Source organism: Camelus ferus, chromosome 10 (genome assembly GCF_009834535.1).
Source record: "Camelus ferus isolate YT-003-E chromosome 10, BCGSAC_Cfer_1.0, whole genome shotgun sequence".
NCBI classification, from domain to species: Eukaryota; Metazoa; Chordata; class Mammalia; order Artiodactyla; family Camelidae; genus Camelus; species Camelus ferus.
In genome coordinates, this window is record NC_045705.1 from 66961912 (window position 1) to 66987124 (window position 25213).

General features: G+C 54.9%; 1 protein-coding gene across 3 annotated transcripts; it reads left to right on the forward strand.

The window, feature by feature from the left end:
• Positions 1 to 283: 283 nt before the first annotated feature.
• On the forward strand, positions 284 to 20487 carry SYT12 (synaptotagmin 12). Of its 3 annotated transcripts, XM_032489951.1 has the most exons (8): positions 284 to 865; positions 6158 to 6214; positions 10038 to 10231; positions 11910 to 12302; positions 15074 to 15289; positions 15977 to 16097; positions 17024 to 17157; positions 18519 to 20487. In XM_032489951.1, exons 2-8 carry the CDS (start codon positions 6181 to 6183, stop codon positions 18690 to 18692), a joined length of 1266 nt encoding a protein of 421 aa, XP_032345842.1. In that variant the 5' UTR covers positions 284 to 865; positions 6158 to 6180; the 3' UTR covers positions 18693 to 20487. The 3 variants fall into 3 exon arrangements, with proteins under 3 accessions (XP_032345842.1, XP_032345845.1, XP_032345844.1); XM_032489954.1 differs by lacking the exon at positions 6158 to 6214 and having other exon boundaries at positions 591 to 865; XM_032489953.1 differs by lacking the exons at positions 284 to 865; positions 10038 to 10231.
• The last annotated feature ends 4726 nt before the right edge of the window (positions 20488 to 25213 follow it).

Consider the following 25213-nt stretch of genomic DNA (forward strand, 5'->3'; position numbering starts at 1 on the left):
CTAAGTGGTTAAGAGTCTCGGCTTTGAAGACACTCAGACCAAGGTTCAAGTCTTAGTTTTGATTCTTGGCTCTGTGACCTTGAGAAGGCTATTTCACCTCTGTGAGCCCATTTCCTCATGTAAAAAATGGAGTGACCACGACCCCATTAGGTCATTGTGAGGATTAAGTGAGACGCTGTTGGCCTACAGGAACAGCCCAGTCCTAGTGGGAGGAGGTAATTATCCATTCAGAGAAGGGGATGCTTTCCACTGCTCTGCCTGCTTTCTCATTGGTTCCTAGGACGTACACAGTAGCCAGCCAGTTCTACAGAAAAAGAAACTGAGGCCTAGAAAGGGGACACGCGAAGCTGGGACGCGGCAGCTGACTCTGCGTCCAGTGCTCGGTCGGCCTCTCAGAGCTCCGGGTGAACACATGCCCACCCCCACCCCCAGTCGTCCCCGGGCCTGGGAGTGAGGGGCTGGGCTCGGCCTCGGAAGACTCCTGACTCTGAGGCGCGCTTGGGGATCTTCGGCTCGGACCCTGGAAGCGCCAAGCAGCTCCTGGGAGCGGAGAGAGCGCTCGGGGTTGTCACTTTAAATTAAAGAGGGAGCGCGCGGCGGGCTCCTGGGAGCGTGCCCGGACTGCGGCGCAGCGCCCGACTGCCGTCCCGGCCAGGCCGAGCCCCCGGCCCGGCCGAGCCCCCGGCCCGCACCGCGCTTCTCCCAGGCGGGCGCCCGGCGACACTGCAGAGGTGGTTCCGCCGGCGACCGCCAGGCTTGGCGCTGGTGCGTGCGCGCCGCAGGAGGCCGGCCGGGAGACGGGAGCCGGGAGCCGGAGCCCAAGCCGGAGCCCGAGCGGGAGCGGCGGCCCCTCCACAGAAGCGGGGTGAGTACGCGCCCCGCCGCCCCCCGCGCGCGGAAGCCCACAGTGCCGCCTCCCAGCGCCGGGGTCCCCCCCGGCTCCGCGCTCCCCGCACAGCCGCACACTTGCGGGGATCCCACACCGGCACCGCGCTTGCACACGCACGCCCGGCACAGCGCACGCCGGGCGCCCTTCCCCGGCCCGGCCACTCCGCGCACTGCGCATCGCATCGTGCCCCGCACGCCCACCCAGCGTGTGCACACACGCGGCTCACCCGGCCATTTACACGCCTCCCTGGCGCCCGCACCACGCACGCCCCTCATACTCACACACAGCACCCGGACTGTCCCACTGCCCCTGCTCCGCCTCACCCACTCCGCGCTCCGGGGTCAGCCCCCAACACTCCAGTTCCCATATAGCCTAGGGGTTTGCGCGTGGAATGGTTGCTGGGTTTTCAGGAAATGCCCCAATTCTGAGAGGCATGTCGCACCCCTTTGCCAGGAGGCCCTGGGAGACCAAAGGGATCTTCAGCTTCTGTCTAGTGTCACCAGCCTGGATGGGGAGCTTGCCAGTGCCTCCCCACCAACCTTTGATGCCACCGCTCTTTGGGAGAGGAAACTTGCCGTCCTGGGGCCTTGGGGATCTAGATTCGGACTGAAGAATCGGGGGCTGGGGTGGTACGTGGGGACCTGGAGCCAGGCTTGTGGGTGGAGGAGCCCTGAGCCAGCCATCTTAGTGACCCCACTCCCAGGATCTGTGGAGGGACTGTGTCAGGGGACAGTGACTGACTCCTCAGTCAGTGAGGCCACCCTCCCTCCAACATGCCTGGGAACCCTGCACCCAGGAATGTCAGCCCCTTCCCTGAGCCAGAGGGTGACAGGTTTGTAGAAGAGCAGTAGCTGTGCTGCTAGAGATGCGGAAACAGAGGGCAGGAGACCCGCCCAAATTAACACAGCCAGTCTGGAGAAGACCCAAGCCCCTGAAATCTGAAACCTTCCCCAAGCATTTTGGGAGAGGTTCAAGCTTGGACTCTGCCTTTTGTCAGCTCTGGTGACTATGAGAAAGTATTTTCCTGCACCTCAGTTTTCTTACCAGTAAGTGGGCAGAGTAGCAGCCCCCTCAGAAGGCAGCAGGGAGGATTTGCTGAAATAACACCTGGCCAGCCCTTGGTACAGGGCCTGGCATATAGTAGGTGCCCAGTAAATGCCAACCATCACCCTCGCCAGTCTGTACTGTGGTTTCCGTGGGCTTTGAGGGGGTTGGTAGCAAGATGTGGTTATTCCAGAAAGCCGGGATCACTTGAAAAGGCTCTCAAACCTAAAGATTCTAATGAGGCTCGCAGCCTGGGAGGTCCAGGGCTCCCCTGTCCCCACCCATGGTCCTTCCCACTACCTGCTGGCCTCAGGGTGAGTGTAGGGGGAGCCAGAGATGTGACATGGGGACACAATGAGCAAGGAAATGGGGTGAGGGGGAGCAGAGCCATGGGGACCCTCTCCCCTGCAGGGGCACAAAATTCCTAGAAAGCCATTTCTTGACAAGCCCAGGAGGGGGCCTTGACTGTGGTCAGATTCCAGTAAGGCCAGTGGTAGTTCCCACCCACCTCTACCCCACCGAAAGGCCTAGTCTGGAGGTGGCATGGTGGCCAAGAACCCAGGCCCAGCACCATCACATCTTGCCGCCAATCCCAGTATTGCTACTCCCATGCTGAGTGACTCCAGCCCCGGCTTCCTTGTCTGTGAAAGAGGGGTCCATTTATCGACTCAGTTGTCAGGTCTATATCATGTGCGTACTACGGGCCAGGCACCACACTAGGCTTTTGGCATGTATTATGTCTAATTCTTACAGCAATCAGTAGGTATTGCTGGGTAGGGATGGTTAAGCCTGGATTTGAACCTAGCACTGTTTTCAATGAGCAAGCCCCGTGCAGTTTAGGGTTTGGGGCCAGAATGAATAGACTGAGTGAGGAAGGGTGCCAGGAAGGGGCTCAGATGAAGGTTGGGGGCAGCTCTGACCCTCCCCTGCTATGCTCTGTTTCCTGTGTGTCAGAAACACTGGGAAGCTCTGGCCACAGGCTGCCCTGGCCTCGAATGTGCCTTGTCAGCATCCTGTTCCAAGCCAGAGCTGCAGCCCCTCTGCTGGCAAACCTCAGGCTGCCAGCTGGAGCCCGCTGAGGTTGTTGTAGTGGGTGAGATGGAGTCAGGGGTCTCGGTGAGAGCAAGGCAAGTCATTAAGAAGGGCGCTTGCTGCAGAGCCAGATCTGGCTCAGTCTCAGCTCTCTACTTACTAGCTGGGTGACCTTGGGCGAATATACCGCCCTTCTCTAAACCTCATCTTCCTCCTCTGTGGAGTGGGGATAATAACAGGATTTGCCCCATAGGGTTCAGGGGGAGGTGACAGGGAAGACACATGTTGAGGCCCTTGGCGCATGGGCTGTGGCTCCTAATAGAAGAGGTGCTGGACCTGGTAGCAGGCCCAGCTCCACCACTGCTGGCTGTGTGGCTTTGGGCAAGTTACTTAACCTCTCTGAATCAACCCAGCCCCCTCCCTCAGCCCCAGGTCATGTGAAGGCCTGCTTACCAGGCTCAGGAATGGAGATGCTTCCAGTGGCCAGCAGTTTCTGGAAATGAATGGAGGGGTGGGAGGTGCCAGGCCTGAAGGGCAGAAGCCCAGTCTGAGGAACACAGCCTACTCAGCTCCAGCTCTGGCTATTTTTTGGTGGGGAGAGGTGTGCAGGGATGGGGGATACAGACACACTGTTCCCAAATCTTCTAACTTTTAAAGGGAAGCTGGATCTCTCTCTCTCTCTCTCTCTCTCTCTTTTGAAGGAAGCTATTTCTAATGGGAAATCTCCCAACTTTTAAATGTTGGCCACTCACTTTAAGACAAATGAAACACATCTGCAGGCTGGCAGTGCTGCCCACATAATTCCACTGCTCAAAGTAGGGGTTCGGGGCCCTTCTGGACCATTGCTAGGCCAGGAACCACAGCAGCTTAGATTTGCCAAGTCCAACCACACTTCCCGTTCCTCTCTCCTGGCACCCTGATAAGGCAATCATTGGCCCATTTTACAGATGGGACATCTGAGGCTTGAAGGTAGTAAGGGGGCAGATCTGAGATTCAGAACCTCAGCATCTCCCCCATGTTCTCTCCTCCCTCCTCTCAGGCAGATGCACTTTGGCTTCTGCCCCTTCACTGCCAGACCTTCTGGCCAGGGTGTGCCTAGAGTCATTCACACCTTCCCTGAAAGCACAGCTCCTGATCATGGGGTGTTGTGATCACATGGGGAAAGATATGCAATGGAGGAGTCTGAGGTCTGAGCTGGACCAGCTTTGGAGAGGTAGGGGCCCCTGGATACAGCAGATACAGGTTTCTGTCCCAGACTCCAGGAACTTGCCGCAGGGCACACCCAGCCCACACTAGTGTGCTGCTGGCATTGGCTGTCCCAGCGCGGGAAGTCAGTTTGTGCCAGGTGAGCAGGAAAGCAAGCCAATGGCATGATCCCATTCCCCGCAAGGCAGAGGCAGGCTGGGACACGTGTTCATGTTAACATATGTCTTTCACTGTGTCCAGACCCCCTTCTACCAGGAATTGGGGCCACCTTGGGCTTGCTCACAGTGCCTAATTTGGCCTGTGGGTTCTCAGGCAACTTTTGAAACAACGTGCCTGCCTTCAGTAGGCACAGGGGTTAGCAGGAGTCAGACGGCCTGGGTTTCTTAGCTGTGCAGCCTCGGGCAGATGACTTCACCTCCTTGCCTCAGGACTCTCTTCTGCAAACAAGAGATAATAATAGTCCCTGCCTCGTGGGGTTCTTAGAGGATTACGTGAGGTAATACATATGCAAAGTGCTTAGAGCTTGGGTGTAAGGAGTGCTTAGCAGGGCCATTATGATCTCCCACCCAGGTCTCAGGAATGAGCTCCACTTGAATTGGCATGAGTGAAGTCCTTCCTGGTTAGCACCTCTCTCCCATCACCATGACAACCCACATCTCACCATGAGAGTGGGGGCATCAGCAGAGGAGCTGGGAGCAAGGAGCAGTCTGTGCACCTGACAGGGCTCCACCCCAGGGCCCTGTTCCGCCCTGCTTCTCAAGGCCTCCTGACGTGGGACCTATGTCACTCTCATAAGTGCCAGATAACACTGTCTGGATCAAAGCACCCCAGTTTGTTGACTCCAGAGCTACAAATTGAGGACAACCTCAGGATTCCAGAAAATGCTCACCCCTTGATTTGACCGCAGTGTCAGAAGGAGCCCACAGACTCCTTCAAGGGGTTGCAAACAGCCTAGCCACTGCCCAGGAGACCATTCCTCTCTACCTGAATGGTGTTTATTTTTTTGTGAATTGGTTGCAACATTTAAAAATCAAGAAACGACACATAAAAAATCCAGGTATCTGGCTTTTCTTTAAAGAGCCAGGAGATTCAGCCAGGTTGGGTTGGCATTCTTGCGGGAACAGGAGAGTAGAGGCCCTTGGGTGGGCAGGCCCTCTACAGGTCTCCCCTGCAACCCTCACCTCCCCTGTGTACCCCATCTCACCTGTTTGTAACCATATCTCTGAACCATGAGGGAACGCAGAAGTTGGAGTGGGGGCTCTCCTGTCCTCTGTGTCCCTTGAGCTGAGAGCCATACAGTTCATCGCAGCCTCCCTTTTTCCCCCCACACCCCATTTAGAATGTGTCTCTGAGCTAGACTTACTTCTTAGCAACAACAATAATAAAACTATGAGCAGTTGCCTGGGTTCAGGTATTGGCTTGTATGAGCTTCCAGACCTTTCTAAAACAGCATAGTCAAACCTTCAGTGGTTCATAAAACCTGGGAGTGGCAGGTGGGGTGGGGAGGAAACCATCCCAAGCAGAGGAAGGACTGATAATAGAATAGTGTAGAAATGCAGCGTTTCTGTTCAATTTAAACAAAAGCATTTGAAGTCAGTCTTCTGCACACACTGAGGGGCTACCGGTCAGCCTGCTGGGGGTGGGCAGGCAGCGAAGGAGGGATGCCAGCGTTAGCAAGCACAAATACAGGATGCCAGCGACTATCGAGTTTCAGATAATCAGTGAATAATTTTTTTTAGTATAAGCATGTCCCGTGCCATATTTAGACATACTTATACTAAAAACTAATGTGAAATTCACATGTCACTGGGCATCTTGGGTTTTATCTGGCAACCCTGAAATTAGGTCTTAGAGTGCTTGAAAAGAGCTTCAAACAGCATTTTTTAAAAATACTATTATAAAAAACCACTACTTCTGCCCATGGGGTGTGAGGTGGGGGGTGGGGACCCTCTGAAGCTCTCTTTGCTGACTCTCTCTCCCTTCCAGTGTCAGCCCCTGCAGCGGGCGCCATGGCCGTGGACGTGGCCGAATACCACCTGAGCGGTGAGTCCCAGCAGCAAGCGTGCCATCTCACAGGAGCCTCCCACCAGGCCTGGGGTGGGGAATGTCAGTGGGACACCTGTAATGGCCTTGTTTTACTGATGAGAACAGTCAGTGAGTGGCCCACGGTCACACAGCCTTGGGGACACCAGGCTGGGACCAGTCTGTGGCCTCTTCATCTTTCTGCTCTAGTGGCTCCTTCCTGTGGAAGCGATTCCTTCTGTTTGACCTGAGGGGATCCCCTAGGAGGCCCATGTTCTGCTGCTCCCTAAGGTTAAGCCTGTGATCCAGAACCCACTGCCCTGAGGCCATTCCTAGAGCCAAATGAGAGGAAACCCAGGAAGGTTGCTGTTAAATCCACAGGACATTAAACTCCGAGACTGCCCAGTCCAGGGACGGCACTGTGGGCTCATGTGGGCCCCAGCAGGCACTGAGCTTAGGAACGGCCTCAAGACACCAGACACTCCAACCAATGGTGGGTGGTGTCAGAGCCGAAATATACTTGCCATCTTTTCTCCTTGTGTTCCCCTCCCCATGTGATGGGGAGAAGGGAGGCTCAGTACAGGAAAGGGGCAGTGACTAAATAACAGGGTCAGGACATGAACCCAGGTCTTCTGACTCCCGGGCTGGTGCTCCCTGTCATTCCAGCTCCGCCCCTAGCTCAGCCCCCAGCCAGCCCAGGGCTCAACTGAAGGACGTACCAGGGGCTCCCTTTCCCAATTCCCAGCCAGGGATTTTCTCTTTTCATCTGCATGCTCACAGGTCTTGGCCCAGGCCCTGGTGTGGCCTTCAGCAAGTGATGAAACCTGAGCCTCCACTTACTTATCTGTAAAATGGGGCAGTGAGGCCTGCCTCAGGGATTGCTGGGAAATGAGCTAAGATGTGTAAAGTACCCACGGTGCCAACACAGCTCTCCCCCACCTCTAGGCCTTCGCACATGCCCTTCCCTTTGCCTGGAGTACTTCCTGCCTCTGCCTGGCTAAGTCCTCGCCACTGGTGAGGAGGGGACAGGCCCAGATCTGGAGCCAGATTGTCTAGCAGTGAATATCTCCTCTCTCTCTCCACTTCCTCATCTGTAAAATGGGGATAATAATAGAACCTTCCTCACAGAGTTGTTCTGAGGACTCGGTGGGTTAATATCCATGAAGCGTTGGAACCGAGCCTGGCAAATAGTAAACAGTAAAGGAGGCAGTTATTACTGAGACTCCTCCTCATTTCTGGTCTTAGTTCAGACCTCATTCCCTGGGGAATCTTCCCATACCATCCCGAGGCTGGCGCTCAATAAAATGAGTAAATAAAGGAGCATTAGTCGTCAGCACTTCGTGTCAGCTTCCCGGGGTTCCTCCTTCTGTGCCCCAGCCGCACCTCCCTGTGTGCCAGCCAGGCCTTGAAGCTCAGCTCTCGTTCACACGCTGAGTGATTCTGACATCAAAATCCTGTAGTTAAACCATGTTGGGGACTGATTTCTTTCTTTCTCTTAGCAATGCCTGAAACCTTTCTCTGCATTGCCGCAGCGGCATCCTAATGACCTCAGTTGTCATTCTCAAAGCCCAGTGACAGTCCCTCCAGAGACAGCACCACTGGCCCCCTCAGTTGGACCTCAGGCTGTTTCTGGATTTCTGCTGTTATATATACAGACTTGATGACTCACTCCAGACATAAAACTTGTTGGGATTTTTTTCCCTTAGAATAAATCCCCCGGGCGGAACCGCTGGATGGGGGGTGTTTTTTTCGTCATCTCCTCTCTCTGGATGAGGAGACTGGAGCCAGAGAGACCAGGTGGCCTCCCAGGGAGCCAAGGCACCTGCACCCAGGCTCTCAATTTTTCTCCCCTGTGGGCTTGAGCCCATAACTAGATGTGCTCTCCAGCCTCTCCCAGCCTAAGTTCTCCTCTAGATAGTGGGGGTAGGATGCTCAGTGCTGGGTAAATGCCAGGGCTGAAGTCTGTGCCCTGCCCTTCTCTGGAGGGAGTGAGTGTTGTAGATTCTGGCTGGAGCTGGCTGGGCTCAGCAGAGGAGGGGCCAGCTGTGTGATTCCTCCCTATGCAGGCTTTGGGGAGCAGTGTCAAAGAGCCCCTCCAGCTCCAAACACCCGCTCCCCCCCCCTCACTGGGCTTTCTGGATGCTTTGATCTTTGCACCCACTCCTGCTTCCTTCCCTAAACCCCAGTCCCTGGCACCTTGGCCTGGGATGCTGCTTGCTGCTCCTGCACATCTCAGCTTAGATGTCCCTCTTCAGGAAGCCCTCCTGGACTGTTCTCACACTCCCCTACACACTGTTTTGTCTGTTTGCCCACCCCACCCTCTCGACTGCTACTTAACGGCAGGGACTGAGCCTGGGGCTGACTTGCTCCACAGGGCGCTCAATGGATGCTCGGTAAGTCTCCACCCCTGAAACGCCCTCTCCACATCTCTCCACCCTGCTGCCGGGGAACTGAGCTGGGTTGAGGCCAGGTGGGGCAGTGGTTACCCCTGCTGGCCCTGGAGTCTGGCTGCCAGAGTTGGAATCCCAGCACCACCCCTTCCTGGCTCTGGGACCTTGGATAAGTTCTCCTATATCTCAGTTTCTCCATCTGAACTGAATATAGAGGCAACACTGAGAATGATTTAGAGAATTTTGTTTGCCGACAGTGTGACCTTCTGCAAAACGAATCCCACTATGTCATTGGCTTCTTTGGGGAATGCAGAGCCAGATTTCTTAGTAGAGTGACTTAACCTGGATGGTTCTACCATGTGCCAAGCCCCGTGCTAGGTGATGACTTACCCAGCACGGCTGAGGGGGTAGTTAATTACCATGTTTGGGGACAGTGAGGCTCAGATAAGGAAAGTTATTTACTTATCAGTGGACAAAAAGGGTTTGAGCATTTGGATTTGTCCCCAAGCCCTGCACAGCCTACAGCCACCTCTCACTTCTGGCTGAGATTTTTGATTTTTGATTTTTTTTTTTTTGTAACAGCTTTATTGGGATAAAACTCACATGCCATAAATTCACCCACTTAAAGTGTACAATTCAATGAGCTTTAGTATATTGTGCCACCATCAGCACATCAATTTTTAGAATATATTCATCACCCCAAAAAGAAACTCCATATTCCACATCCTCCCCACCGCCCCCGCCCCAGTCTCTGACAATCACTAATCTACTTTCTGTCTGTATGGATTTGCTCATTTTGGACATTTCCTAGAAATAGAATCATACAACATACGGTCTTTTAGGACTGGCTTCTTTCACTTAGCATGATGTTTTCAAGGTTCATCCATGTTATAGCAGGTATCAGTACTTCGTTCCTTTTTCTTGCTGAAGACTATTCCATTGTATGGATGTACTACATTTTATTTTTCCATTCATCAGTTGATGGACATTGGGTTGTTTTAGATGAGGTTTGAGGCAAAAATTAGGTCATTTCTTTTCCTCCTCCAAATCTCTTTCCACTTCCCCCAGATCCCAAAAGGCTGCTTTGATTATCTGGAAGCGCAAGTCCTCTGAAGGTTGAGAGAACTCAAAGAGGCAGGAACAACCCTATCTGTTTAAAGCTTAAGCAATATTTAACCACTGTTCACAGCTCTCCATCTGCTCTAGCCAAGTGTCCTCAAGACATAGAAATGTATGTCTTTGTGGAAAGAGGATAGAAGCAGAAATCAGAGGGTGTACATCTTGTTGGACCCTGGATCCCCAGCACCAAGCACCGAGCCTGGTGCATAGTAGGCACTCAGTAGCTGTTCAATGAGTAAGCAAGTCAGTGCTGAACTACAGGCTCCCCAGGTGCGGATGTGTAACAACTGAGGGGCCATAGGACCCATTAATGAGAGACTGCTCTTGTCTTGCAGTCATCAAGAGCCCCCCTGACTGGGAGGTGGGTGTCTACGCTGCTGGGGCCCTGGCATTGCTGGGAATTGCAGCTGTGAGCCTGTGGAAGCTCTGGACATCGGGGAGCTTCCCCAGCCCCTCCCCGTTCCCAAACTATGACTACAGGTACCTTCAGCAGAAATATGGTGAGACCTACGCAGAGGCCAGGCAGAAGGTGAGACTTCCATTCTCATGGATGCACCCTGGGTACACCCCACACCCCCACCGTCCACTCTCAGGATTGGCCCTCACTCCCTCCCCACCTCACTCCCTCCCTGTTAGTTTCCTCCTGTGAACAGGGACCCTTGTCCTCCTCCAGATTGCCAGCATAGCCCAGTGCTAGGTAATCAGTGAATACTTGTGAATAAATGATTGCTTTCAGTTTAATAAAACAACCTATGAAAAACACAGGAAAATAAAAATAAGAAGATGGGGGTAGGTATAGCTCAGTGGTGGAGCACATGCTTAGCAAGCATGAGGTCCTGGGTTCAATCCCCAGTACCTCCATTAACAAAAAGAAGAAAAACCTCGCCCCAAATGCCACCACCCAGAGGCAAGCAACTGTGAATTGTTTTCTAACTATTAACATTTTGGTTTATCTCTTTCTAATATTTTAAATCTAGCCCCCTCCCATAGTCTTTTCTTCGTGCATGGTTTTTACACAATGGCTATCATTTCTACATAGAACTTTGTACCCCACTCTTTTCATCTCACTTAAAGCCGAGGCATTTTCCCATATTGTTGAACATCCATCATGAACATCATCTTAATGGCTACATAAGATTCCTTTTTATGTATGTGCCATGATTTACTAACTGTCACTATAAATACTGCAGTAAATGGTTTATATGTAAAACTTTGTCTTCATTTGGGATCACGTACTTTGAGTGGATGCCCAGATGTGGAATTACTGTATCACAGAGTATAAACATTTTGGGGACTCTCAATATCTATTGCTGAATACTTCCTCATCTGACACTTGGCAGAGAGTTTTCTAACATCATGTGGAGTTCCCGAGAGCACAGCCAGAATCTGTTACCAGATAAGAGTCCCACATGCTCACTTATTTGGGGTTTTGGAAGTGATTATCTCTCACTCTGTTGGGGAGACTGTAAATTGGCACAACTTTTCCAAAAAGCATTTTGTAAACATGTGTCAAAAGCTTTCAAAAGGGCTATGTCCTCTAAGTCAAGATTTTTAAGAGTACTATTCAGTGCTGCATTGTTTATATTTGTGAAAAATTAGAAACAACATAAATGTCCAACAGTAGGGGAATAGTAAAATAAACCATGGCTGTGCACTCAATGGCAAATGAAGGAGGCCATTAAAAATTACGGCAATGAAGACTGCACCAGCATGGGAGACACTTATGGTACAAAGGCTTTTCTCTCAAATCCCAAAGTCTTTTTAGAGAAAAGAAAAGTTCGAGTGTTATAGTTAGTGTTATCCAATGTGAAAGCTTTCCCACGTGGTAGACGTTTTTGAAAACTTCCTTTGAGGATTCTCGGTCATCTATTGAGTATATATACTCTAGTTTTCTTACTCATTCCCCTTCTGCTGGATACTTAGATTGCTAAGTATTTTTCTTTTTCATAAACATCAGTTCGGTGAACATTTTTATGTATGGGTCTCAGTCCATATAAATAAACATTTTGAGAAAAAGCTCTCTTACATCCTGGTTAGAGAGAGAAAACTGAATGACATGAAATAACATTAAAGAAGGACCTCCCTAACTACGGCATGCCCTGCTTTTGCAAACGGGGAACTTGGCAGTGCCTTGCGTGAACGGGGCTTCCCGCCATCTCTTTGCCTATTCCCCCGGCGATGCTCCCGTGTTCTTTTTCTCACCCTAGAGAGTGCCTGCTTGGAACACCCAGCGGGCCAGCACTCGGGGGCCACCCAGTCGCAAAGCCAGCCTCAGCATCGAGGACACCTTTGAGAGCATCAGTGAGCTGGGGCCTCTGGAGCTGATGGGCCGTGATCTGGACCTGGCCCCCTATGGGACCCTCCGAAAGTCCCAGTCAGCCGACTCCCTGAACTCCATCTCTTCTGTGAGCAACACCTTTGGGCAGGACTTCACGCTGGGCCAGGTGGAGGTGAGCATGGACTACGATGCCGCCTCCCACACCCTCCACGTGGCTGTGCTGCAGGGCAAGGACCTCCTGGAGAGGGAGGAAGCCAGCTTCGAGTCCTGCTTCATGCGCGTCAGCCTGCTGCCCGACGAGCAGATCGTGGGTATTTCCCGGGTAAGTGGGGCGGGGGTGGGGCAGAGATGGGGATGGGGCAGAGATGGGGGCAGGGCGGAAGGGTGCCCCAGGGCTCTCAGGAGTCCTTTCCAGGCAGGCAGGGTGCAGGGCCAGGCAGGATCTGAGGAAGGCGCTAGAGAGCAGGTGCTGATCCCAGAGCTGAAGGTGCAGGCTTAGGGAGGACAGAACCGGGAGTTTGGGGACTCCACCAGCACAGTTCTCACCAGTCCTGCCACACGAGTCCAGTGTGTGGTCATTACCTATTTTCACACCAGTCCCCTGTCAACTTGGGGTCCTGGCAGGGAAGGGATGACAGGCTTATGTTGGCTAACGGGGGAGAGCTTAATAACAGGACTTTATAATGCTGCTGGTGGGGTGTGTGGTGACCTCAGGGATGGCGTGTACCCTGGTCTGAGGGGAGGAGGGGAAGGAGAGGGTACCCAAACAGAGTCAAGTGTGTGGAGGGGTCCACCTCGACAGGCACTCTGCCCTTTGGTCAAGGGACATGGTCAGCTGGCAGCTGTCTTACAGAGAAGGTCCTGGGGGAATAAATACCCCAACCTCCCTCCAACTTCTGGTTTCCCTCCAGTGACCCTCACTGGCTGACCCCACCAGAAGCCAGAGGCCAAGGGAGCCTGCTGATGAAGCCCATGGAGGTCAGCTCCTGGGGCCGAAAGCTGGGGGAAGGGCGGAAAATAAGCGGGGTGGGGGGGTGAGGAGAGGCACCAATCACCCCCCCCAGGATACCCATTCCATGGTCCCCCCCCACCTTGCCGAGAGAAGCAAAATCTACATGAGACACCCTTCTGCCCGGCACCAGTGGGCAAGCTCAGCCCAGCGCAGTCTCTGACCAGAGTCAGAGGAGCCTGAGGACCTGCAGGAACAGGTGCCTTCTGACTCCTTGGGGACCAAACTGTTTTGAGTCCCATTCCCCGTGCTAAAAATTGGCTGCTCCTCAGAAGTGGAGATTGTCATCCCTCTTGCCCTACCCTGCGCCCCTCACTCTAGAAGGGTGTGGAACTGACCACCAGGAAGGGGCAGCCAGGTTCTGGGAGGCAGCTCAGTGGGTGGTTAAGAGCAGGACCCTGGAGCCTGACTGCCTGGGTTCAAATCCCACTTTCTTACTTTCTAGAGGTGTGACTTTGGGTGGGTGTCTTAAGCTCTCTGTGACTCAGTTTCCCCATCTGTCAAATGGGAATCATATTGCTTGAGGAGAGGATGTATTAATATATGCAAAGTCCTTCATCCAGTCCTTGGTAAGTGCTCAGTGGACTGTCTGTCAGGACCGTGATGCATTCCTGTTGAGCCCAGATCCATGCTGTCTGTGGCCTCGGCTACCTGGAGGACCCGAGTGGTTCTGGATACATCCCTCAAGGGTGCACTTTGACAGCAACCACCACAGCCTGATATGTGCTGAGAACCTGGTTCACAGAGCCCAACGCGACTGCAGTTCCCTCATTAGCCCCAAAGATAGCAGAGTGGATTGATAGCATCTTACAGATGAGGAAACTAAGGCTCAGGAGGGTGCTTTGCCCCTGACAACCCCAGCAAGTGAGCAGGAGATTCAGGACTTGACCCCAGGGTTCCCATTTTCTTCCACCTGTGTGCTCATGAAGTACAATGGATGGTCAGGGAGCCTGCGTTTCTATGGGCAGGGGATGGCCAAGAGGCTTGTTTTGCCCGGAGGAAGGAGATTTATGACCAAAGCCATGAAAAGCCTGAATGCTGGGGTCAGGATTCTCAAGCAGGCAGTTGGGTGGGGAACGTGGCTCCCAGGGAGCAATGTAAGAAGAGCCACCCCACAGCCCCGGCAGTGACCACAGAGTGTGGCTCAGGGCATCTGGAGGTGCTGACAGATTTATTCCCAAGAATTCAGGCTTCTTAGCATCACAGCGCAGCCAATCCCAGTGAGTAGGCGGCTGCCCCCAGGCTGGGCAGCCCCCCAGCTTCAGGCGAGGTGCCAGGGATGAGAGCTCCTCTCTTTAAATATCACCAGGCAGTGACTAAGGCAGCCCCCGACGGAAAGGGGACCAGTGCCCACAAGTGCACCTTCCCAGGGGGCCTGCCTACAGCTTCCTGTGAGGAGGCCAGTGGTGCCCACTGGGCAGGACTGGGCTTAGAAACAAAGTCTGCCCCGCCTCACCTAGTCATTCCATTGGCCCATCCACCCCACAACATTCAGGCATTTCTTTTCTTGTCTTTTATTGGACAGGGGAGGTAATTAGGTTTATTTATTTAATGGGGGTGCTGGGGATTGAACCCAGGACCTTGTGCATGCTAAACATGCACTTTACCACTGAGCTATGCCCTCCTTTCCTCCTCAACAATGTTCAGACAGTCCTGGGCCAGGCTCTGTAGGAGCTGGGACATCAATGGCTCTCACCTCCACAGACAGTTATCCCTCCTCACTGCAAGCCTGGCCCAGGGCTGGACACGTGCAAGAAAGACAGCCAGCTCCACCAGCGCATCGCAAGGTTTCTGAGGAGCCTCCATGGACACTGAGGACAGGAATTAGTTGGGGTCAGACTGTGGAAACTTCGAATGCCAGGGCACTAGACTGGCCACCATTGAGAGGACAGGGGACTTTTAAATCATCAATACTGAGCCACCAAAGGAGGGTTTGGCATTGAGGTGAGGAGAGAACAGAACCAGAACTGTAGCCCAGGTCTCCGGGCTCCTGTCCAGTGCTCTCTCCCTCCCGTGGCCTCGCAGGCATCCGCTGCCACCTCCTTCCCAGCTTTGGACCTCCTTCCACGGCCCTTTCTCTGCAGATCCAGAGGAACGCCTACTCAATCTTCTTCGACGAGAAGTTCTCCACCCCCCTGGACCCTGCAGCCCTGGAGGAGAAGAGCCTGCGGTTTTCCGTGTTCGGCATTGATGAGGATGAGCGGAACGTCAGCACCGGGGTGGTGGAGCTGAAGCTCTCTGTGCTTGACCTCCCACTGCAGCCCTTCAGCGGCTGGCTTTACTTACAGGACCAGAACAAGGTAAGCCCGCCCATCGGACCCCGCCTGCGGAGAGCATCCCATGTCAGAGGGGGTATCCTCTGTTCTCTGCAACAGTCTGAGCACCGACGTCTTTAGGAGATTAGAAAAAGAGAGCTGAGCCACATTCAAGGAAATGCAGTTTACTGCCTCCAAATGAAAGATGCCGTGACCACTCTTTACAGCTCTTCTACTGCTCCTCCCACCAAACCTTTAGGAGCTCTGCTCCTACAGCGTGTCTGTTAGGGAAGTGCCTCTCTGGCCCTCAAGGGAATTATTTCAGACAAAGACCAAGCTGACGTTTACCTTTATATGTGTAGGAGTGCTTGGGGAGCGTCACTTATTTAAACAAATGATAACCTAATTCCAGTCCACTTGGACCTCTCTGAACTACTACTGTAGACTGTTTTCTTTGGTCTGGAATGAAGGAATATAATTGCATTTGTTGCTACATTTGACAGGCAACCTCTGGCCCTTCTTCCAAGGCAGGACCTACACCTGATGGGAGGGAGGATGGTGCTTGTGCAGCGGGTTGGGGAGGGGTCCCTTTCTCAATTCCACCAGCCTGGTGCCCTGGTGTCAGAGGCCCCAAGAGCAGCAAGTTCTCAATAGAGAAGGAGGCTTCTGCCTTTCCCTGACCCCCTCAAGTCCAGGGAGCAGAAGCCTCTGAGCCACCCACCTGTCCTCCAGGTGGCCGACGCCGTGGGTGAGATCCTGCTCTCCCTCAGCTACCTCCCTACAGCTGAGCGCCTCACCGTGGTCGTGGTGAAAGCCAAGAATCTCATCTGGACCAGTGACAAGACCACAGCAGGTAAGGCCCTGCTGGCCGCCTGGCTCCTCTGTGTGCCGTGGGAGCCGCGGCCCAGCTGCTAAGCCCCAGGCACCTGGAGGCATCAGCAGGTGTGGGGCACAGTGCCAGGCTCCCCCCCACCCCCAGCTTTGGCTGAGCTCAGGAGCTGTGCACAGTGGGAGGATTAATCTAGCTGGGGAAACATGGGAATCACGGAGGATGCCAGGGAGCCCCTGTGCGGGGAGGGATGGGAATCTGAGCAGGAGGCTGGGGCACTGGCATGAAAACAAAGTGGGCACCCACTCTCCAGACCTGGAATTCAAGTCCCTTCCCAGCAGTTGGACTGCATCCTAGATTTCAGATGGGGATCAGGGCCACTGAGATGATGTAGGTGCCAGGCAGGACCTAATGCCCCAGCTCTGCCAGAGCCTGAGCCCCAGGAAACTTATGACAGAAGACTGCAGGAGTCCCACCTGCTGGGAGCCTGGGGAGACCTGGGGAGACCTGGAGTCTAGGCAGGTGCAGCAGGCACACCCAGTGGGTGGTAGGTGACAAGCAGATTGCGACTTTTCCAGAGCTGCATGTCCTTGAGTCAGGCTCCACTGAGCAGGCGCCGGGTGACTCAGGGCTGACGTCTGCGCTTGGGCCATTTATACAATGAAAAGCGGTAGGTCTGCCAAGGTCCCCAGAGTATCATTTGAGGGCTGGGAGGGAGGCTGCCTGAGTCCAAAGCCCAGCTCTCCTCCTGACTCGCATGTGAGCCTCAGTTTTCTCATCTGTAAAATAGGAAAGAAACAAAGGATTGATGGCAGGACTGCCAGAGATGATGACAATAGGGAGAGTCTGGGGAGTTTGGAGCCAGTGAGCCGCTGTGATGGGCAGGTCCTTGCCAAGTGAGTGCGGCCCTGCCCTCACCCCACCCCTCCCCCTCCCCCTCCCCACCACAGACCCCTTCGTCAAGGTGTACCTGCTGCAGGATGGGAGGAAGATGAGCAAAAAGAAGACGGCTGTGAAGAGGGATGACCCTAACCCAGTGTTCAATGAAGCCATGATCTTCTCTGTGCCAGCCATCGTGCTCCAGGTGCGGGGGTACTGGGAGTGGGGGCCCCCTCCCGCCCTCCGGCCTAGCTTCTCAGGGCTCCTGCAGGGAGTGATGGTTTGCCTCAAGCCATTACCCCTAGAAGCAGGTATTGAGCACCCATTAGGCACCAGCCCTCTGGTGAGTGCCTGGGACACAGGCACCACTTCCTGGGTGCTTACAAGAGACAGGCAGGAAAGCCCCCAGACAATCCCGGTCCACTAAGAGCATGCTGGACTTTGGCAGTCAGGGGAGGCCTCTGCAGGTGAGTGTAGCCAAGTTGAGATCTGGGGGAAGACAGTTCCCAGTAGAAGGAACTGCAGAGGCTGAGGAGGAGTCAGGGCTGACCCAAGGCCCAGAGCTCTGGCTCTAATCTCCCAAGTTCTTCCTACAGAGGCCCTGATGAGCTCCCCAGACCCTCCCCCGACCATGTACCCCAGGAACACCTCCTCCCAGCACAGATATCCTAGACCAAGGGTGAGAGGACTGCAGAGGATATGGCCTGCGCCAGACTGGTGGCCCTCCTTGCATGCCTCAGAGGATGGGGAGCTCAACACCTCCCCTCACTCCCTCCTTCCATCCTTGGGCATTCCTGACCACATGAGAAAGTCCTTTTGTGCCTTGAGACAAAAGCTACCTCTTGGCCCTGGGGCTGTCCAGAACCCCCCTAATTTCCCCTCCTGGGACACACCATCTGCATTTGAAAGCCCAGAGCTCTACATCACCCTGGGTGTTCCTAATCCAGGCAAACATCCCAGCATCCCTGGTTAGTCCTGGGTGTCGTTGCCTTGTCCTGGGTGCTCATCGGACAGGCCACCCATCTGCCCCTGCTTCCCCTGGGTGGTCTAGGGCCACGACCCCATAGCCTTCTAGGGCAGGAGACTTCTTGGGATGGGGGTTGGGGGCAGGGGGAGAGGGTGCGGGAGGAGAGAAGTCAGGCTGGGTTCTAGTTTCAGCTCCACCACTTTAACCTCAAGCAAGTTCTTTCCCCTCCTCAGTTATGAGTCCAACATATGATTATATTAGGAATAACAAGGGACATCTATGATGCTCTGACTGTGTGCTCACTGTTCTCAGCGCTTTACATGTTTTAGTTCATTTTGTTCCCAAGCATGTAGGAACTATTATTATCACTATTTGACAGATGAGGAAACTGAGGTAGGAAGAGCCCAAGTCACTGCCCAAGGCCACACAGCAAGGAAGTGGCAAGGCTGGCATTTGAACCTGGACCACCTAGTGCCACCACTGTGCAGGGAGGCAGCAGAAGGCTGTGAGGTTAGACAGACCAGGAGGGAATTCAGGGAGCCCTGGGCAACCTCTGGCCCTGCCCCTGGTCCCCAGCACCTGCGTCACTTCCTCTCCAGGACCTGTCTCTCCGTGTGACAGTGGCCGAGAGCAGCGGTGATGGCCGTGGAGACAACGTGGGCCATGTCATCATCGGGCCGTCAGCCAGTGGCATGGGCACCACGCACTGGAACCAGATGCTGGCCACGCTGCGCAGGCCCGTGTCCATGTGGCATCCTGTCCGGCGAAACTAGCAGCCGGGGCAGGGCCAGGGTGGGCATGGGAGCCTGGCACAAGCTTAGCTCTGACACCCTTCTCCATAGTCCAGCTGGAGCCGTGAACGCTGGGGTCCCCCAGTGGAGTCCCCATGCACCATCTTGGTCCCTCTCTCCAGACTGCAGTGGTGGAGCAGGCCTGGCTAGATGTCCAGGGACCCAGGGTTTTCTCTCACTGAGGACCGGCTGTGGCTGGGCCAGGACCCAGGGAGGGCAGCCAGGCACAGGCCTACCGCACTCCCATTTTGAGATCCCCAACAGGTCTATGCCTCGGCCTCGGGGGGTCTTGGCCTTGCAGAGCTCCCCACACCCTACCCCTGTCGGGAGGCCACTCACAGAAACTGGGCGAGTCTTGGGGGCCAGCTGCGGTGCGAGGCACAGGCAGGGGTGACATGAACAAGACACAGCCCCTAGGATGTCGGGAAGACAAGGTCCCCCTGCCCCAGTGATCTGCTCAGTGTGGAATGGCGGCCCCACCAGGCGGACCTGGGGAGGGCTCTGGGGGCCGGGAGGACAAGATGGGAGCTGTGCTGTGAGAGGCAGGGAGAGGACTGAGTATATCCCAGGCCAGTGGCCCAGCCTCAGCATGGCAGGGGCATGAACTTCGCTGTCACAAACACAGTCCTCAGCCTACTGTGGTGGACGCAAGGGCCTCTCTCCAAGCAGGAGGCAAGACTGAAGGACCAGGCCAAGCAGTGGCCCATGGGCCACATGGGACGCTGGCTCCAAGTCATCTCCACGAAATCTAATCCCTAGAACTGTAACCCTTATAAGGCCCAGGGGCCCAAAGAGGCCCAGACCCATGCCCTTGTGTTCAGTCTCACACATGTCAGGCATTGGCTCCACAGCATTTGTTGGAGTCCCTCCGGCCCAGGCCCTGTTGGGAAGAGAGATGCTTCAGCCTCTGGGGGTGCTGGTGGGCAGTGGGGTGGCCAGAATACAGACTGCCGGGGGCGTGGAGAGGCCTTTGTGGGAAGCAGGCACCCGGGAGGATGTGGTGGGACAGGAGTCCCTTTGCTGGGCCTTGGAGGAAGGGCCAGCCTGAACAGTGGCAGGGAGGGGAAGTTCAGGGGGGTCAGGATGGAGCTGGGGAGGCAGATTTGATTGCCAGACTGGGAAGGAGGTGGCTCTGGAGCATGTGTTCAAACCCCCAGGACACCAGGTGCCTAGGTTGAGTTCCAGAAACAGACCCTGAGGTTCTCAGGCAAGGGGTTAATTGGGGCTGTGCCCTCAGGAGAAACCTGTTAGGGTCAAAGGGATGGAGGGGTGGGGAGGTGGTGCAGCAACGTCTGCTCTATGGGGCCGCCCACTGGTGAGAACCTGGGTTCTCAGGCTGGTGCACTATGGAGACCTAGGCCCAATCAATTGTCCCCAGTGATGTTGGGGGGCCCAGGGTGGTCATGGGACTGGAGGCAGGACCGTGGCTCTCCCCACCTGACAGCTGCGGGCCAGCCCTGAGGCCAGGCTGCACCGTGTGGCCAGCACATCAGGAGGTCTACACACCGGGGACATGCAGCTGGCGAGCCTCTGCAGCCTGGGAGAGCTGGCGCTCTTTCTACCCCAGCGGCTCCACAGTGCAGGCCGTTTCTTCCCACCTCCTCCTCCCTCTCTCTCTCCCTCTAACTGCATGAAATGTTGATTGTGCACCTGGATGGGCATGGTGGGGACCAAGTATGCTGACTGGAATAAGTCTAGAACCAAAATAAAGCTGGGGCAGGAAGGAGGGGGCTTCTGGGGAGCCCTGCTCGCCCCAAATCACCTTCGTCTCCAGAAATCAGGGACTCGGGCCTCCATGTGGGTTGCTGCCAGTATGCCTTCCTCTGCTGCCGGGTGCCTGGAGGAGGAGAAGGCCCCTGTCTGGTGGGGATACCATCACAAGGACCAGCACCAGCTGCTAGGGAAGCTCTGAGAAGGGTCCCCAGCCGGGCCTGGCCTGGAGAATGGCAGTTCAGAATATCAGGAGGGCTTCCCAGCGGTGTCACTGAGCTGTCTTCAGGGCAAGAAGGATCAGGCCAAAAGAGGTGGATAAGACCAAAAACAAAAGCATCCCTGGCAGAGGGAACAGCATGTAGACAAGGCCGAGAGTGGGCAAAAACTTGGCCAATTTACCAACCTTGCCAGTGCAAAGTTGGGGAGGAGGGGGAAAGGGAGCCAAGGAAAGGCTTGGGGGAAGCAGGGCCATGTGAGTTCAGTGAGTGCGGTGCCTAGACTGCAACCCTGTAACCCTGCTAACTGAGACACAGGTACTGCTGTCAGCCCCTTTTTTGCAGATATGGAAACTGAAACTCAGAGAGGTTAGGTAACTAGCCCAAGATCACACAGCCAGAGAGTCTCAGAGCTGGGATTCAAGCTCAAGCTGTCTAGCTCTTGAGCTCATGCCTTAATTATTAAACCACACTGCCCTCTTCCCCAGCCCTGCAAAGGTGGGGCTGAGAGGCAGCTGAGAAGCCCCTCTGGGTTCCAGGCTGCTCCAGTTTTCCCCTCTCCTGCTCTAGAAGATCACAGCAAGCGTGGGAGGAGGAGGATCTGGGAATCCCAGCAACCATCAGGGGGCCTCTGTACCCAGGGGCCTGACTTTGAAGAACTTCTGTGGAACCCCAGCTCCACCCCCAATACCCAGCAGACAGGCGTAACCAGTGAGACAGAACACTGCAGGAGCCCAAGAAGGGTAGACATCAGGGAAGACTTCCTGGAGGAAATGGAAGCACCACCCTTGCAGGGTGGGGAGGACTGTACATGCAGAGGAGGGAGAGCAACCTCCAGACAGGGAAACTGCCTATACAAAGGTGTCACATGTGTCTGGGGAGACACACAGCCAGCTGGGCTGGGGAGGCTTCATGTCTAGGGTGAGGCTGAAGGTCCTAGTCCTGCTGGCAGTGAGGTCCTGGGCAGGAGCAGGTTGGAGGGAGGGAGAGAGGGGCCGCTCTGAGCAGCTTTGGAAGCAATGATGAGGGAAGTCAGCCAGCGCTGTTCTTGGGCAACGAGGAGCAGTCTGACCTGCCTTTAGGTTTTAGGTTCATTTCACAGGGCCCAAACCACGGTACCCCCATCTCTTCCTGCCTCTTTTTCCGTTCCCACCCTACTCTTCCCCTCTCCTCCAGCCCTTGGGCTGTGGGCCTGCCTCGAGGGCCTCAGGCCCCTTCTGTCTCAGAGCCTTCAGGGATAGGCTGAGTCCCACCCACAAAGACAGGTGTGGAGGTCACTGTCCTGAGCAGCAACAGTGGCTGGGCCCCGCTGGCACGTGGGAGGAGCAGGATGAGCCACGGCAGCAGCCACAGGTGACAGCAGCTCAAATCCTCACTGCCTCTCTCCTGCCTGGCTGTCTATGCCTGCAGACACCTGCAGGGACAGACCAAAAAGCTAAACAAACACTAGGACGGCCACAGGGCTCCTTCCCTCTCCACCCACTCCCACCCTATTATCAAACTTCCCATCCCACTCAGAACAGTCAGTAGTGGTGAGGGAGGGACAGGACGCCTGCGACCCCAGACCTGATCTCCAGTTAAATGGCAGCTGGAGTTGACCTGGTCTGAGGGAGGCCAGACAGGAGGACATTTGGGACAAGAAGCCGTCCTGGGTTCCACCTGCCATAGCCTAGGTCTGCTGCTTACTTGCTGTGTGACAGGTTCCTTTCGCTCAAGAGCCTCAGTTTCCCCATCAGAAGGATGAGTGTATTGGTCAAGAAGGCCTCCAAAGGCACACAAACCTCCACTTCTCAGCTGTGGGATCTCAGGCAAATTATGTCCCCTTTGGGACTCAGTTTCCTTATTTCTCAGAGGAGGATAAGAATTATACACACTTTATAGGACAGAATGAACAGACCCATGCCAAGTGTCTGGCACACAGTGGGTGCTCAGTAACCATGAGGACCAGGCTTTAGGTGGAGGAGTTCTGGAGCTTTTGGGACCTGGTGTTTGGGATGAAAGGGAGGGGAGGGGACATCGGGAGGCCTGAGGAGCAAAGGGTCTGTGTCCCTGGCCAAGGCATCCCAAGTGGCAGGACCGAACCTCTAAAGTTACACCCCCTCTGGCACCCACTTCCCCCACCTTCAACCACTGGTAAAGACCCCACGCCCCAAGCCAGGAACCCCAGGCAGAGTCAGCAGACCTTGGTGAAGACAGTACAGGGAGCCAGGCGGCCACATGGGGGCAGCAGAGACTCAGCTGGACAGCAGGGGATTCTCTGCCACAGGGAGGATAGGGGTGAGCTGTCAGAAAATGGGCCGAGGGACCAAGGCCAGGGGAGCCTTGGAGCAGATGGAGGCTGGATGGTGATCACCTGCCCGCTGACCCCACACTCAGGTCATGCGCTGAATTCGCTCATCCGTGACACTTGATTAATTTCTTCAGTTTGTTTATTCTTTCAAGTCAGCCGGTCTTCCTTCCTTCCCCTTTCCCTCACTCCCTCATTTTCCTTCCTTTCCCCTGTTTGTCCAGCCAGACAGTCAACTGGACATAACATCCTGAGCCACAGAAGAGTGCCAGCCTGGGGCCTGCACTCCTGTCTAGGGATACAGAGACTTGTGGGCCTTGGTCCCTGCCCTTGAGATGCTCAAGGCTGGACTGGAGGCTGGAAGATCCTGCCTGACCACATGCATCTGAAGGAGGGGATTCCATGTCAGGCCATCAGGCCAAGGGCCGGCCTGGCCACCTCCGCTGTTGTGGGGCAGTGACCCGTCGAGTAAGTTGCAGAAGGACTCTGGGCTTGGGGCTGATGGGGCCTCAAGGGGCTGAGTCACCCCAAGCTGGTGGTGAACGGCAGCCACAGAAAACAGTAAACAGGACTCTGGCCAGGCAGACAGTAACCCGGGCACCTCCCCACCCCAAAATAAACTCCAGGAAAACAGTGCCGTCCAGGGCCCAGGAATGTCTGAGATTTGGAAAAATTCCATGCCAACCAGGGCAGATTTCCCGGGCCCAGTGACAAATCTCCTTGCAGAAGCAGGAGAGTAGTGTGGGACCGAGGCTGGGTTTAACATCAGGAGACCTGGATTGAGATCCTGGCTCTGTGTCTTGCTAGCCTGACACAAGCCAATGTCATTCTCTGAGCCTCAGCTTCTAAATCTGTAGACCGGGGGACAGGTCACCTGCTCTCCCCAGCTCACAGTCAAATAATGCATGTAGGGTGTGGTGTTGGGAGAGAGACCAGCTTTGTGGCCAGACATGGGTTCAAATTAGAGTTCTGCCTCTTGCTAGCTATGGATCTTAGATGAGAACTTTAACCTCTGTGGGCCTCAAGTTCCTCATCTGTGAAATGGGCTAACAATTCCCACCTGCTAGGGGACAATGCCTCCATGCAGTTAGCAATCCATTAATGGGCACTGTTCTTATTAGGAAATGTTCAGTGAAACTGTGAAGCATGACACACATCAGCAGTGTCATTAAAGTGATTATCCCTATAGCAACCAAGGCCAAATGCCTCTGCTTGACTCTCAGCTCCCTCCGCCCCTAGGCCACACCTGGCTCCCAGCCTTGCCACCCAAAGCCTGATGACAGCAGTACTGGGGAGAATAAGGGATGACAAGGTTGACAGCTGACGCTTGGGGGATGGGGTACCTCCCCACCACTCCTTGGGGCGGGGAGCCCTACTCAGTAGCTACACACCCAGCCCGGTGCCAAGTCACTGCCCAGCGCTTTGGCAGTTTCTGAGAGAAAGGGTCATCTGAAGGGTGGGGATGTCCTGGGGTGCTCCCTCCAGCCCGGTGAGGCTTCAGCCTGCCGACTGTGGCCCTGGGTGAGCTTGGAATAGGAGTCAGGGGTCTTGGCTTGCCTCTGTGCAGAGGGGGCTGCCTCTTTGGACCACAGTGAGGTTCAAAGAGGGCTGAGGGTGGTTTTTCACCCGTCTGGCTTTGAACTCCATGGAGAATGACATCATGATCTGTGTGTGTGTGGGGGGGGGGTGAAACCCAAAGACTTCTGCCCCCCATTTCTTGAGCTTCAGTAAAAACAGTCCACGATCGGGGGAGGTCCGTGTGCCCATTTAAAAAAAATACATATTTCAATTCTGGCTCCTAACAGGGAGTCAGGTGACAGTTTCCAGTCCAATTCTGTATTTATTCCTTGCCAAAGTGCTCCACTAACCAGGCCCTATTGAACCCTCAGCCTCACCCCCAGCACTGGCTCCCCAACCCAACCTCACCCTCCGTCACAGGGACCCACCTCTCTTGCCTCCACACGTTGCATGTGCTGTTCCCTCAGTTTGAATCAAGTTTTCCCTGCCCTGCATCTGTGTCTCACTTTTCCCTCAAGACTCTGGCCCCTCTTCTCAGAAGGGTTTCCTGACCACCACCCCCAACCTAGGTGAGGAGCCTCTCTCCAGCTCCCCTCCCCTGCCTGTCCCCACCACCGCTGTGGCTCTTATCCCCCATATCCTCCTGCCTGCCTCCCATTCTAGGCAGTGGGAGACAGCCCACATGGGAGACTTTGACCTCAAGGGCTCAGGGTCTCCAGGTCCTTGGGCACAGGGGCCATCAGCGCTGGTTAAATAAGAATCACTCGCCT